General features: G+C 43.3%; 1 protein-coding gene across 3 annotated transcripts in view; it reads right to left on the bottom strand.

Moving 5' to 3' along the window:
* The window catches only part of SUCLG2 (succinate-CoA ligase GDP-forming subunit beta), a 363,960-nt gene extending 351,258 nt beyond the window's left edge, over nucleotides 1-12,702 (bottom strand). For all 3 annotated transcript variants that reach the window (XM_004372727.3, XM_023727935.1, XM_023727936.1), the window contains exon 1: nucleotides 12,616-12,702. In XM_004372727.3, the coding sequence (XP_004372784.2) occupies nucleotides 12,616-12,699 (84 nt within the window). In that variant the 5' untranslated portion in view covers nucleotides 12,700-12,702. The remainder of the gene's footprint in view (nucleotides 1-12,615) is intronic.
* Nucleotides 12,703-16,465: the final 3,763 nt, after the last annotated feature.

Raw genomic sequence — 16,465 nt, 5'->3', positions numbered from 1 at the left:
AAATTACCACATTTTATAACATTTAAGAGTCTAACAATTATAAGATACACCATTGTATGCATCATTGGGGGAAAAAACACTTCAGTCAATCTGTGATACAAGTATAAAACAGTCAACTTTCAGAGAAGTTGAAACGTGAAAAAGAAAAAAGGTGTGTCTTAAAAATAAATTATGTAATTTTCACAAGATCATAAAGCTAATAAGTACTGAAGGCAAGATCTGAACCCAAGCAGTCTGATTCCATTCAAAGTTTATGCCTACTGTCTTGGAATAATAATTAACAGCGCCCCGTCTCATTCTCAAACATGTCCCAGTATTAAGGATAAAGTTCATGGTCCCCCTATGTGGTACATGGTTTAAATGAAATGAACCTCACCACCTTAGGCCCAGGTGACTGTACCAGGGACTGATGCATGAGCCAAGGCAACCTGAAAGAGCAAGGAAGCCATACCCAACTAAGGAGCAACTTACTGAGCAGTGCCAAACTGACCCAAACAATTCTCCTCTCCGGGAAACATAAACAGGAGGTAAATCAAGAAAACTTGAGCTATTTCGAGTCAGACTATTATTCCAAGCAAAGTCGGACAAGTGTTCTAGGCCTGTAAAAGCCTGTTGTCCACCCTTTTCCTGGACTTGGCTATTTCGATGGATAAGCAGACTTCTACGATACCTCATCTTAATAATTCTCTATCCCTGAGAATTATTTTTCATTATTTTAATAAGAAGACTATCTAAAACAAGACCCACTGCCACCCCCTTGAACTCCATGATGAATTAGCTCAGCTCAGACTAGAAAAGTGAATAGTAAGAGAATCTTCAGAAATTTGGGAAAGTGAAAAACGAAACAAGGCAACCATGAACTTGAAAACTTGGAGATAAGGAGATGGACAAGTTGGCAGTTCATAAAAAATAGAAAATAAAGTGATGCCCTAAATGGTCAGGCTGTCCCACTGATTCTACACCCAGAGCCCTGCTATTTGGATGGCCACAGTACTGCTCCTCTCCACAGACCTCCCCACTGCACCGTAGGACAGGCATGGATACCTTCTGCAAAATCAGCCAATCTCTGGCTGGCCACTCACCCAAAACTGAGTGGAAAAAGATGAGTGTCTTAGGCTGGGTTCTCTAGGGAAGCAAAACCAGTAAAGCATATAAATATACATAAAGAGAGATTTACATCAAGGAAATGGCTTACGTGGTTGTAGAGGCTGTAACATCCCAAGTCTGTGGGTCAGGAAAGAGGCTTCTCCTGATTCACGTAACCACAGGGGCTGGTGAACCCAAGATCAGTAGGCCGGAGAGCAGGGCTGTTGCTCACAGGCTATGAAGATTGACAAATCCCAAGACTGGCAGGCAAGACCACAGGTAAGCTGCTAGCTCAAGTCCCAAGAACCAGAGATCAGACGAACAGCAGCCAGGTGCAGCATCCAGAATGAGCAAAAGCCCCGAGCCCTACCTGAACATCCACCCACACTTCATGCAGGCCACACACCCAAGGAAACTCCACTTAACTGACTGGCTGCTCACAGCAGATTCCATCATGGGGATGATCACGTATCAATTCTCAACAAGGACATGATCACAACATTATATGACTGAAAAAACACTGAGAATCATGGCCCAGCTAAGTTGATACACATTGTTACCCATCACATTGAGCTAGACCAATGAGATTCTCTTATTAACAAGAACTATAAAATTCTGGGAGACAAAAACTGCATAATGGGAGGCAGAGTGGGTGAGGTAATGGACAGCCAAAGTCACATGCAGGTAGAAGTTACAAAGAGATGTTACCATGAGTAAGCAACCAATTAATAGAATAGAAAAAGAAAACAGAGGAGCAGACACCAAAGATTCGCGTTGAGTTCTAAAACTTGTCCTTTTCTTTCTTGAAAACAAGTCTCTTTCTTTCAACCAAAGAAGCCTTAGTAACAACTGTATCCTCCACACAAGATCAGGAATACAGGCGGAAATAATCTAAACCAGACTGCATCATTCCAATAGGGACTATAATGTCATTAACGTAGGATAAGGCAGGCTTGGGCTTGGGAAAGGTCTTCACTGTGCTTAAGTTTAGAAAAGTTAGCTTTGCAAGGCTTGCACATTTATGGGCCTTTCTATTTCTCTTCTTTTATTTGCTGATTCTTTTTCTGAAGCCATAACAACATGTCGAAAGAATACATGGGTGTAGGGGCAGAGTACACGGTTCCAACAGCAAAGGTAAGCAGGGTATTTTATAACTAGAGGAGTTCCTCACACCTTCGCCACTCAGGATAGTAAACAGTCTTTTATCAGCTTTTTGCTATATGACAGAGGACAGGAGATGCCAGAACGGGGACCTGGCAGGGTAATCATGGGTCCTGTCCTATTTCCTTAACAACTCTTGATCTTTCTCTATCTCCATTGCCACCATTTCATCCACTTTAGTTAGAGTGCTGTACATTCAGTTTTCCAGGGACAGTCCTGGCTTCTACCTATTGTCCCAGTGTAAGTGTTTACAGTGCTCACATTCACTCTCAAGAGTGTCCCAATTCACATCTAGGTCAACTGGCATAACAAAGCTTATTAAGAAAATGTTCTGCATCCTACTTCAGTGAGTGGCATCTGGGGTCTTAAAAGCTTGCAAGCGGCCATCTAAGATGCATCAATTGGTCCCAACCACCTGGAGTAAAGGAGAATGAAGAATACCAAAGACACAATGAAAGTATTAGCCCAAGAGACAGAAAGGGCCACATAAACCAGAGACATCATCAGCCTGAGACCAGAACTAGATGGTGACCAGCTACCACCAATGACCTGACAGGGAACACAACAGAGAGTCCCTGATGGAGCAGGAGAAAGGTGGGGTGCAGAACTCAAATTCTAGTAAAAAGACCAGACTTAATGGTCTGAGAATGGAGGAATCCCGGAAAGCATGGCCCCCAGGTTCTCTATCAGCTCAAAACTAAAACAATGTCCAAGGCCAACTCTTCAGACAGGGATTAGACTGCACTGTGGGATATAAAGCAATACTCATGAGGAGTGTGCCTCTTAGTTCAAGTAGATACAAGAAACTAAACCAGCAGCTTCGGTCCAGAGGTGAGATGGGAAGGCAGAGAGGGTTAGGAGCTAGTTGAATGGACATGGGGAATCAGGGGTGGAAAGGAGCAGTGTGCTGTCACAGTATGGGGAGAGCAATTAGGGTCACATAACAATGTATGCATAAATTTTTGTACGGGAGACTAACTTGAAAGGTAAACTTTATTTAAACTACAACAATTAAAAAAAAAAAAGTGTCCCAATTCGGATGATAAATGATGTGGTCACCCTAATTTTGGTCCAACCCCATCTTCTCCCATTTTATACACCATTGGGGAAAAAAACCTGCCAATTAATCTATGACACAAGTGTAAAATATATACAGCTTTAAGAGATGTTAAAATGTGAAAGAGAAAAAGAAGTATATCTTCTAATAAAATACATAAATAAGTATAAGATCACCAAAGTAGTAAGTGTTGAAAGCAAGACTTGAACCCAGGCAGCCTGATTCCAGCCCTAATTTGTGCCTATCATCCTTGCATATACCATCACAATTGAACAATATCATTAATATCACACACAAGTAAAATTTTGCTGAAGATCATTCAAAAGTGGTTGCAGCAGTACATCAACAGGGAAATTCAAGCTGAATTCAGAAGAGAATGTGGAACAAGGGATATCACTGCTGATGTCAGATGGATCCTGGCTGAAAACAGAGAATACCAGAAAGATGTTTACCTGTGTTTTATTTACTGTGCAAAGGCATTCGACTGTGTGGATCATAACAAATTATGGATAACATTTCGAGGAATGGGAACTCCAAAACACTTAATTGTACTCATAAGGAACCTGTACTTATACCAAGAGGCAGTCATTCAACAGAACAAGCGGATACTGCGTGGTTTAAAGTCAAGAAACATGTCCGTCAGGGCTGTATCATTTCACCATACCTATTCAATCTGTATGCTGAGCAAATAATCCAAGAAGCTGGACTATATGAAGAAGAATGGGGTATCCGGATTGGAGGAAGACTCATTAACAACCTGTGATATGCAGACGACACAACCTTGCTTGCTGACAAGTGAAGAGGACTTGAAGCACTTACTGATGAAGATCAAAGACCACAGCCTTCAGTACAGATGACACCTCAATATAAAGAAAACGAAAATCCTCACAACTGGACCAATAAGCAACATCATGATAAAAGGAGAAAATACTGAAGTTGTAAAGGATTTCATTTTACTTGGATCCACAATCAACACCCACGGAAGCAGCAGTCAAGAAATCAAACAATGCATTACACTGGGCAAATCTGCTGCAAAAAACCTCTTTAAAGGACTGAGGTGTGCCTGACCCAAGCTATGGTGTTTTCAATCACCTCATATGCATGTGAAAGCTGGACAATGAATAACGAAGACTGAAGGATTGATGCCTTTGAATTATGATGTCGGTGAAAAATACTGAATATACCATGGACTGCCAGAAGAACAAATCTGTCTTGGAAGAAGTACAGCCAGAATGCTCATTGGAAGCGAGGATGGCAAGACTTCGTCTCACATACTTTGGACATGTTATCAGGAGGGATCAATTCCTGGAGAAGGACATCACGCTTGGTAAAATAGAGGTTCAGCTAAAAAAGAGGAAGACCCTCAACAAGATGGACTGACACAGTAGCTGCAACAACGGGCTCAAGCATAAAAACTATTGTGCGGATGGTGCAGGACCGGGCAGTGTTTCGTTCTGTTGTACACAGGGTCGCTGAGTCGGAACCAACTCAATGGCATCTAACAACATCATCATCCTGGCATAACTAATAGCACTGAATCAGTACAATAGTCTCCTAATTGATCTCCATTACTATCTTCCTCCAGCTCTCTCCACACCATATGCAGAAAGAGTACTCTAAGGCATAAAACTGTCCTTGCCACTCTACTGTCTAAAACCCATTAATGGCTCCCACTGCCCTCAAGAACAAGCCTTAACTCCATCACCTGGCTTTACAAGGACCAGCAGAACTCTACTCTGCTTACCTCTCCCGCCTCATCTCTTGCTATTCCCCCACTTCAAACTCTACAGGGTAGCTCTCCTGAACTTTCTCAGCACCTTCAAGTCACAACTCTGGGACTAAGACAACCCAGAAACAGAAATGGAACAAGCGTGTGGAGAAATGGATGAGGTTAGAGAAGAGGATGACAGACCACCCACCCACAGCACCCAAACCTTCCCAGACCTATTCTTTGTGTTTTGTTATGTTTCCAAAATCGACTTATACATTGCACCAAAAGCCCTCCAACTCTGAAATAAAAATGTTAGAAGTCAATGTTAGAAATCTACACCTTCATGGCTAGTGCCTAAGTGCTATTCTTTTGGAATCATTTCTAGAAGGGGGCAAAAGCCAGCTACTTACTCAGCACATTCAGATCAAAGTCTGAACTCAGAGGAAACACCATCCTCCATTATCATCCTCCAAAGTCCACTCCGCAAAGGCAATGGATCTTCACAATTTCCTCAGCATTCCCAAGCCCCTGAGGGCAGTGCTTGGCACAGGGACCAACAGTGAAGAGCATGTCCCAGTTGCCCTCTGGTACACGTTGTGACTATAATGTCTTCTCTAGGTACGCCCCCCCCCGCCAAGTATTTGATGCACATGAGGTTCAGAGCCATCACTAATAAATCAACACAGAGACATGTAAACATTTCTGGAACTTGTAACACCCAGAATGGTGTAACTGAGCGCCCCATGTGACATTCCCCACTGCCACCCAGGGGACTAACCAGACCTTCATCCCATCGTGGGATACTGAAGATAACTGGGAGCAGGGGGCAAACCTTCACTACTTTGAGTCTCAGGTTCCATATGTAAACTAGGGAATAATCACTTCTGTCTCACATGGTTGTTACAAGGATTAAGTGAATAAAATATATGTCAGCACCAAGCCAGTGTCTAATTCTGAGATGGAACATAATAAGTCTATATTGAATCTAGAAAAGGAAAATTATTTTAGCCTAATAAAACGTAAACAAACAAAAAAAATTCTAGTAAAATGTAACTTCCACTTACTGTAAGGGAAATAATCACTGTTTTTTACATATCGATTTATTTCATCTTTATAACCATCTGTGAGAATTATCCCCTTTTCAGTGAGCAGTAACTGAGGTGCAGTGAAGTTCAGTAATGTGCTCCAAGTTGTAGGGCAAAAACATGGTGGACACAGGATTTTAACTCAGTTTATTTGACCCAGAGCTCATGCCCCTAAACCCTCTGCAACTCTATTTCCCAGGCCCTAAAGCCAGGTGGGAGCCCTGGTGGTACAGTGTTAAGGAGGGAGTGGATGAGATCCCAGAGATAGCAACATGCCACATTGACTGGTATGTCCAGGTCAGCACAAGCCAAAAAGACCAAAGACACCTGTCACTCAATGGCAAAGAGATGGAGAAAGGCAAACTAACTGGATGGTTCAGCCCAAATCGGACCCTTCAGTAATATAGCTTAATGGTTTAACAGCATAAGCAGTTTACAGCATGAGGCAGGTGCCCCCTGGCACAGTGAGTATAGGCAAGTCCCATGACCCCTTTATGCATCTGTTCCCTTACATGGAACATGGAGACAGTACAATCTCCCTTGCAGTAATGCTGTAAGGATCAAAGAAATAACGTGCAGAAATCACTTCACACAAATGTTCAATGAATATTATGAAAGGTCATTCACAAATGGACTTTCTAGAGCCCCTCCCTCATTCATCTGAATTATCTGCATCATCTCATACTTTCTCCTATTTCTTATCTGCCTCTCCCTTCTCTGTGCACCCCACTTGATTAGGTTCATTCATTTAGACCACAAATGCTTATTGAATACCTATTTCTCCAGCTGGAGAAACAGCCGTGCATAACAAAAATCTTTGCCCTTACGAAGCTTACATTCTTACATTTAGAGGAGGGGAAAGAAGCAAGACAATAAACAAAGAAACACATTAATAAAATGCCAGGTAGAGTTAAGCATTATAAAGGACAATAAATTGGGTAAGGGGATAGAGAATAATCCCTGAGGAAAGAAGGAGTCAGGCAGATAATTAGGGAAAAGCCTATGTGAAGAACTAACAGTGAAGCAGAGAGCTGAATGGAGACACAAGGCATGAGATCAGAGGGAACAGCAAATGCCAACTGGAAGGACAAGCATAGTATCTTAAAAGACTAACAATGTAGCTCTACTGCATGGCTCATTATTGTTGTTAGTTTAGCCCTCCAGTGGATTTCAAATCACTTCAACCCCATATGTACTGTAGTATAATTACTGGTTTATACACCAATTTTGCCACTAGGCTATGAGCCCCCTAGTGGCTTCACTCTGTACTCAGTCATACAACACTCATTTTTTAGTGCATCAATAGACCCAGAAGGCCCCTGGGTGGCACAAATGGTTTGCACTTGGCTACTACCAAAAGGTTAGTGAGTACTCAGCAGAGCCATGAAAGAAAGGCCTGGCAATCTGCTCCCCTAAAGATTACAGCCAAGAAAACCCTATGGAGCAGTTCTACTCTGTAACACGTGGGGTCACCATGAGTCGGAATCAACTTGACAGCAACGGGTTTGTTTTTTTCTTTTTTCTTTTTTTTGGCTGCATGCTCAGCATTCTCGTAAGCACCGGGTTTACAGTGAAGAACTAAATCAATATGGTCTCTGCCTTCGGGGAGCTTACAATGAATAGCACTAGGCATATAGTAAGCACTCAAAAAATATTTGCTAAACGAACAAGATCTGCTTGACTTTCAGTTACGTAGTTTTATGCCCAGCCTAGTTCTGGGCTTTCTACAGCCTCACCTCGCCTTCCTCGCTTGCCTAAAAGATCCATATCATCCTTTGGACTTCTCCTGTCACTGACTCGCCTCTCCCTCCTCCATACAAACTATTCACAAGGACTCCTCTAAACTCCCCACATCCTCACTCGCTTCTGCCTGTGCATGCAGTCCACCGCACCTGGAATGCCCTCCCACTACCAACCTTCTTCACCAGACTAACTCTCAGTATTATTTCCCAAAATTTCATTAACATATTGATTTTATCATTTGTTCTAACTTGTATAAACCTCTCAAGCTCTTCAGGGAAACTTTTCTATGATGTAACAGAAAGCTATGTACCAGGTGACAATACCAAATTAAGTAGTAAAGAGAGTTGAAGGACAAATAATCTGAGGTTACTTATGTAATTTCTCTTCCTCCCAAAAATACGACTTAGTCCAGTGACTTTCTGGGCATTGTGCCTGCAGAACTCGGCCAAGGTACAAGGGCAGCAACGTTCTCACTACTATAGGTCTGCTTACTCAATCACTTGCCCATAAAAGAAATGTTTCATTTACAGTAAACAAAACCAATTTGGGACACAAGCTATCACTTAAAGGTCTTCCCCGCAAAGAAGGTCAATAGTTTAGCATCTAAATTATTTGAGATGGATTCTCTAGTCTAACAGCAGAAATATTGCATTTAAAAAAAAAGAAAAGAAAAACGTCAGATACTTATTCTTATAGACAAGAAGGCAGATACAGGTAAGTCACAACTTACAACACAGCCTCCACAACTTCATTTAGCTGATAGCACATAATCTTTAGTCCCTCATTTCTAAAAGCCACGCATCCATCTCTCTCTTCCCACTTCCGGAAAGAGCAGAAAATTAAACTGGAGTCATCCGCTTTGAGGTATACAACAGTGGGGGCATGGGTTTAAGCAGTTTCTTCTGACAATATTCATTCCTCTCCAAGTTCCTGGACAGCGCTGGGCTTCTTTCAGAACCACACAACAATGACTCTGAAGCCAGGGGCCTGAGAGGCAGTGTTTTAGACACTGCCTATGCTTCTCTTACAACAGAACAGTCGGTGCACTTTGCCCAGCCACAGTGAAGGGGGAAATGTCTTAAAAGGCAACAACACCATGCTCAGACTTACTGTTAACCATTTAAAACTCAGGGCCCTCAGTCAAGATTTCCCCTAAGACATGAAGATAGACTGCTCATCATGCCTGTGCCTTGCTGCACACTGTCGTATACCAGAGCACCCTGTCCTCCTGGTTGTTGACGATTTGGCAGCAGGCCCCAGTCTGCCATTTCTAACAATGGTTAGACCTTTACTGGATCTTTGAGTTCTCTGAACAACACTCCTAAGTTTCAGATCCAACCTAGATTTATACATGGGGAGTGTATAGTTCAGTGATTAAATGCCTGAGCCGTGGGAACAACCAGAACTGGGATTCAGATCCAGCAGCTTTTCACTACCTGTGTAACTCAGGGTAAGTCACTTAACCACTCTAAGCCCTTAAAAACTCCTTACTACCCCTGCAAGTCTCCATGTGATCTGGCCCCTGCCAGCCTCTCAGACCTGGTCTACCATCACTCTCCTCCTATTTCACTCTGCTGGTACATGCGCCAAGCTCATTCCCACCTCAGGGCCTTTGCACTTGGTGTTCTCTGCCTAACACACTTTTCTCCAAGTCTCACTTGGCTGCCTACTTTTCATTACTCAGGTCTCAGCTCAAACGTCAAAAAGTCACCTCCAGATCTCATAATGTTGAGCAATTATGAACATGTGAGTGGATACTACATAATTCTATTTATGTAAGTATAAAAAGAAACAAAACGAGTGTATAGTGTTGAAAGTCAGGGGACTGGTTAACCTTTGGGGGAGAAAAGAGTGACTGGACAGAGCACCATGGGGCTTCTAGTTTGCTGCTAAATGATTAGCTTCTTGATCTGGATTTGTTTATGTGGGCACGTTCCGTTGGTGAAAATTCATCAATCTGTTCACTTATGACATGTACATTTTTCAATATATGTGTTATATTTCTATTAAAAAAAAAAGATCTGGAACAAAACAAAAAAGCCATATAGGCTTCCCCTTGATCACCCAATTTACATTTATCTTTCTGCTAAGCTACTCATCCTCCATCCCATAACTGTTTTACTTTCTTCACAGTATGCATCACTGGCTGAAATCATCTTCATTATTGTTTACATGTGGACAGTCTAACCCTCCCCTACCCCTAATAAAGTGTCAAGTGGCCAAGGACTCTTCCTGCCTTGTTTAACACCCCAAATTCCCAGCAGCTGAAACAGTCTTGCCAGATGGAATGGGCTGAATAAAAAAATACGTAAAAAGTAAGAAACGCCTAAAAGATATAATCTCAAAAGTCAAAACAGTGAAGCCAGGAGTAGAGGTAACTGAAAATTTCAGTGATATTAAGCATTAGGAAGACCTGACAAATGTTAAATTTCACCGGATTTCACCAGAAATATCCTCCTATGGGTATCTTTGTGAGACGGGTTAAAGTTACTTCTCAAAGCAGAATTTTGTCTCTGTATACCCAACAGTTTTGTACAAGGTCTGGCACATAGTAGGTCTGGGCAGAGTGGCAACAGATTTCTGAGACACTGGGTGAGGATTCTTAAGTTATATATAAGTTTGGTGGAAAAAATGGGTCATGTTGAACTACAATGTCTGCCATGGGCAATGGGCTTAGGTACAATATCAAATCAGGCTTACATGGGGAGATACCAAGAACCACTCAAAATTTTGAAAATGGGGTTCCTTCAAAGTCATGAGCAATATTCCCCTAGTTTTACTGCCAACTGTAGGATGTTTATAAAGAAAAAGTTTTTAAAATGTGTCTGCAGTGCTAGTGACTTAGAATGTTATATAGTTATTTCTGGTATGTAGACGTACATGCTAGCATAATGTATTTTCATGAGGAAATCCACATTCACCAAGGAATAGCCTTGTGTAATGGCAATTTAAAGGGAAACATTTACTTTGGGATTAGCTATGCCACAATCTCTCTATATATAATCTCGGAAAAAATCACTCAACTTCTTTGGCTCTCAATTCTTTAGGTCTCAATTTTCCTACCTGTGAAATGAACTGGTTGTATTCGATGTCTGCAAATGCCATTTCTGGTTCCTGGGTATTGTGTACTATTCTCATCTTTAAAAAGATTCTCATCTTCTAAGCCTTGTGTTTACAGAGTAACAAACCATTCACAAGCATGTAAATCAAAGTAACCACACAGACGGAGGTAAAAGATCCATTTACCCAGTCTTCTTGCCAAAGCAAGGGTATCTATATCCCCAATCAGATAACCTCTGGTGATGTGTCCATGCTCCCATTTCTAGGTCAAACAAGAAGTCTTATCATACTTTAGCTAACCACTCTGTATTTGAGGTTTCTCTGTGAAATTCTTTCCTTTTCTTGCATTTTCACAGCCCTAGGCCTCATACTGCTCATCAATTCAAGTCTACATTCATAGTTAGCACTGTAGTTCTTGTTTTTGTAACACTTAAATAATGAATAGGACTTGATCACCTGGAGGTATTCTCCTTACTCTATTACAATAGTTATTAGTGATTTTAATTAGACAAAATTTCTTTTGCTACCCCACCATACTGTCAACTGCCTATTAAGGATATTACAGTAATAAGTATTAGCACCTTTTAAATTTACATTAACAAAAACAGAGAAATGGGAAGTCAGGAAATGAAAGAGGGGAAAAAAAAATACCACAGGTGTCATAATTAGCTAAAGCTTAGAGCAACTCGAAAAATCATTAGTTCCCTCCCCCCCTTTTCTTAAAAACTATACTATGCATATCCTGGTTAAAATTGTAAGAGTGATAATTTGCCTCTCATCAGTTAAAAATGGGAAAATGGACAAGGACATCGCTCTGCTGTGGCTGAGACCCAGACTATCCTTTCTTTAGAAGGGGAGAGAGATTATCCACAGAGAATAAGCCAAGTGGTTGAGTGGTTTCTCCAAAAGTCATTACCAACTCATGGCCTGCCCAAGGGCCTTCTGCCTACTGCAAAGTTTGCCACGTGCAAAAAGTGAAATCTACAAAAGGTCATGTTCAAATGCCTATTCCAGTATCTACCACTGGCCCTCTTAGGTCTATTTTCCATAAACAAGAAGTGGACAGGGCCAATGATCTGATGCGTTTTAGCAATGGGACTGATTTTTCATTGAAATGAAGAGGGGGAAGAGTTTCCCACTTTTCTCCTGACCCATGGATCTCACCAACGCAGGTAAACACCCCTCCCCCCAAGTCTGTAAAAGCAGATAGCCTTACAAAAAGTTTCTCTCGAGCAGTATGTAACTAACGATGGGTTTCGGGGCATGTTTATTGCGTGTCCTAAAAAAAAATGGGCTCAGGGCTAGAAATGTTCAAAGATGGAACTGGTAAAACAGATAGTAAAGCCCCGTGGACTCCACAGCTCGGTCCAAGGAACCTTCTTTGAACCTGCGACCAGTGTCCGGTGCCGTGCCCCGCGCCTCTGCGTGCGCTCGGGAACCCACGTCAGCCACTCAGGTAGTTGGGCTGTTCACACTCTGGGGCTCCCCAGTTGTCGTCCCCCTCAGTCTTTTGCTCCCAACCTCAACCCACACCCGGGCAGGGGTGCGGGGCCCTCCCTGCGCCTGGGCGCAGCCCCGCGCGTCGCCTCCTGACAGGACGCCGGACGCCGCCACACAGGCCGGGACAGGGCAGGGACGAGAAGGCGGTTGAGAAGAGCCGGGCGGCGGCCCCGCCAGAGCCCTTCCCGCGGCTCCACCATGGGCCCGCTCACCTGAGACCTGGCCGCCAGGAGCGGGCGCCGGAGCACCAGGTCTCGCAGAAGTTTCCTGGTCTGTGCTGCCACGGGGGACGCCATCTTAAACCGGAAGGCGGGCGTGGGGGCGTCCGACTGAGAGCTGCGGGTGAGAAGGAGGAGGCGGGCCCGGCCGTCCCACCGCCGGGAGCCGCCCCACCGCCGGGAGCTGCCCCTGTGCTCCCCGGGATGGGGTTTATCCTGGGCTCCTGGGGATAAGTCGGCCGCTCCGCCAGGGGTCGCCCCTGGGGTCCCGGGGGCACGGGTGTTCCTCCGCCAGGGGTCGCCCCTCCGCTCCCGGGGTTGGAGTCGCCCCTGTGCTCCCAGGGCAGTGATCCAGTGCCCGAGGCGCCCGCTGCCTGTCAGGCAGGACGAGCTATGTGAGCGGCCAAGCCTCTCTGCCCACGACGGCCCGTCCCCAAATTTACGTTTAGCATTTAGAAGGCCATTCAGAAGGCCTGGTGTACCCCTAACCGTTCTATCCCCGGGTACAATTGTGAGCAAGAACGGTTCGCAAACCCTGCGGTCGTGCAACTTTTAAAGTGTATCACAGAGACAGACCAGCCACTATTAGTCATTGCCGAGGGAGTTCCACGGGTCGGCCCTCAGAGCCAAAGCCGTCTTATAGGCCCCGCCCGGTGCTGGGGGGCGGTCTAGGGGAGCCAGGTTTGAGCTGAGACTCGAAGGGTTAAAGGGTGAGGCAGGGTCTTGCAGCCCAGGGGCCAGTGAGGTCGGTGGAGACCCTGTAGGCCTTGGTGACATTTTTTTTTCTTCTTTCCTTTTTTTTTTTTTTAGTGTCATAAATATACAGGTGACAAAATGTTTACGATTTCTAGAATCTTCACATGTATAGTTCAGTGGTATTATGTTCATCATGTTCATCTATCACCACTAACCTATTCTTGGTGACAGTTTTTATCCTTAATCTAAGATTAATGCAAAGCTATTGAAGGATTTTAAGCAGGGGTGGCCCAGTAGTTATGATAACATACTTGGAGTTTACTGTGCATTTGGTCTGTCCATATCTGAGCACTGTACATTAATAAAAACGACAGTAGCAAACATGTTTTATATGACAAAACTTTACAAATATAACCTTATTTTGTACTCGTATCAACGTTTTTAAGTAGATGCAAGTGTAAAATCCTCGTTTTTCAGAAGAGGAAACAGGCACAGAGAGGTTAAGTAACTTGCTCGAGATCACAGAGCTATTAAGGAGTAGAGATGAAATTCAAATCCAAATTTTTCTCCCCCTCCTCCTATCAAGTGCTATTTTAAAATTTTTTGAGCATATCATCATAAAAAAAGGTTCAACATAATGGAAGTAGGCAACTATTGTCCATAGTTACCTCCCTTCATGCCTTTTTTTTGGGGGGGATCTTTTTATTTTGACATAATTTCAAATTTACAGAGAAGTTACAAGAATATTACTAAAACATGCCCAAATATCCTTTACCCAGATTCATCAATTATTTACATTTTACCCCATTTGCTTTACCATTACAGATAGATGGATAATAGATGTAGACAGATGTATAGCCCACTGGTCATCAAAATTTTACCTATTACAGAGGGTCCCAGCAGAGCTGGAGAAAAACGTAGAACAAAATCCTAACTCACAAAAAAAGACCAGACTTACTGGCCTGACAGAGACTGGAGAAACCCCAAGAGTATGGCCCCTGGACACCCTCTTAGCTCAGTAATGAAGTCGCTCCTGAGGTTCACCCTTTAGCCAAAGATTAGACAGGCGCATAAAACAAAACGAGACTGAAGGGGCACACTAGCCCAGGGGCAAGGGCTAGAAGGCAGGAGGAGACAGGAAAGCTGGTAATAGGGAACCCAAGGGAGAATGTTGACATGTCATGGGGTTGTTAACGAATGTCATAAAAAGAAGTGTGTACTAACTGTTTAATGAGAAGCTAATTTGTTCTGTAAACCTTCATCTAAAGTACAATAAAAAAAAATTGCCCATTAGATTTAATATCCATTGATGATTCTTGCTTGAATCAGTTATTACTACAATGATTGGAAAATAGTGGTTTTCTAACGCCATCCTTCTACATACGTTAGTTTATTTACATTCTCCTCTAAGATAAGCTTTGCCTTCTCCCCTATTTCTTTATTCTTTTGTTCACTTGTATCAATATGGGCTCCTGGATTTTTTTTTTTTTAATTTCATTTCCTACTATGCTCTGCTGCCTCTGGATATGAATCATTTAATCTTCACCGGAACCCTTCTAAGAGAGCCCTACTGTTAACTACCATTTTGCCAGAGAGAACTGAAAGAGATTTTATAAATTGCCTAGGGTCACACAGCTTCTGATCAGACCCAAAAGCTGGATTCTAACCACTCCACTCCACTCCACTCCACTCCGTCCTCTTGATATGAGAAGACTTGAGTTTCCATCTCCTTCCTTCTTTGCCACCCCTACTTGGTCTGCCATTGAGCCAGGCTCGCACAAAGACCCTTATTAATGTTTGCAGAATCTGTCAAAAGGACAGAGAATTAATCAAAGGCTGTTTATTCAGATCTTACTGTGGTAAGAAATCTACCACCATCGCTTTCCCTTCAGGGTTTGAAAGGAGGGTGAGCTTTAGAGAGCAGAAGGAGGAGGTCTAAAGACAGTCTCTGATGGATGAATGTTCTGCTAGAATGCAATTTTTCTATTAGGGTAGAGTTTTTGGAAGCTAAGAGGGGAGAGGTTTTCTGACTGGCACTCAAGTATATCTGGCAATCTTTGATTGGTTCACTGGTATATAACAAGGTGATTTCCAGGCTGGGTAGTGTCACATAAATTTGCCTTTTCAATTGAAAGATCTGTTCCTCGGCTTTGGGGTCCCAGTCTTATGTAAGCAATACCTCAATGTCTTTGCCCACATTCTCTTATCCTGCCGTTTCTACAGTGCAGGCAGAAGAAAGCAGGGAATAACCATTCACCTGGTATCTTCAGTGCCTAGCACTGAGCCAGGCTTAGAGGAGATGCTCAGTATATACATGTAGAATGCCTCACATTTACTGAGTACTCCTAAGACTTCTCCGAAGCAGCCCCGGTGGTGCAGTGGTTAAGCTTGACTGGTAACTGAAAGGTCGATTGTTCAAACCCACCAGCTGCTCTGCAAGAGAAAGATGTGGTAGTCTGCTTCCATAAAGATTTACAGCTTTGGAAACCCTATGAGGCAGTTCTACTCTGATCTATAGGGTTGCTATGAGTCAAAGTCAATTCAGTGGCAAGTGGGTAAGACTTCTCCATATTTTTCACCCCTTTCTTTCCAAATAGGAAGCTCTTTGAGGACAGGGAACCTGGATTCTACCCCATAGTTCTCCACTGTGCTTGACTGGGACAAGCACTGGGTTTCCAGTCAACTAGTTTGGGTTTAAATTCCACCTTTATCCTCTTGTATGCCTAGGACCAGGGGAAGCACCTACTTCATAGGGTGGTAGTTAGGATTTGGTGAGTTATTGTGTGTAAAACCCTTGCATACAGTGGGGCTTAATAAATGGTTTTTTTCCCTCTTATCGGCTTTTAGGAGCCCTGGGTGCCACAAATGGTTAACCACTCAGCTACTAACTGAAAGGCTGGCAGTACAAATCCACTCAGAGGTGCCTCAGAAGAAAGGCTGGTGATCTGCTTCGAAAGGTCACACCCATTGAAAACCCTGTGGAGCACAGGTTTGCTCTGAAACACATCAGGTCACCGTGAGTCGGAATCACTCAACGGCAACGAGTTAACCAGTAACGATTAACTGGTTACTGGTTAACCTGTTGCCATTGAGTCAATCCCAACTCATAACGACCCTATAGGACAGAGGAGAACTGCCCCATAGGGTT

The sequence above is a fragment of the Trichechus manatus genome, unplaced genomic scaffold, assembly GCF_000243295.1.
Source record: "Trichechus manatus latirostris isolate Lorelei unplaced genomic scaffold, TriManLat1.0 scaffold00020, whole genome shotgun sequence".
NCBI lineage: Eukaryota > Metazoa > Chordata > Mammalia > Sirenia > Trichechidae > Trichechus > Trichechus manatus.
This window is presented reverse-complemented; position numbering and strand designations above follow the sequence as displayed.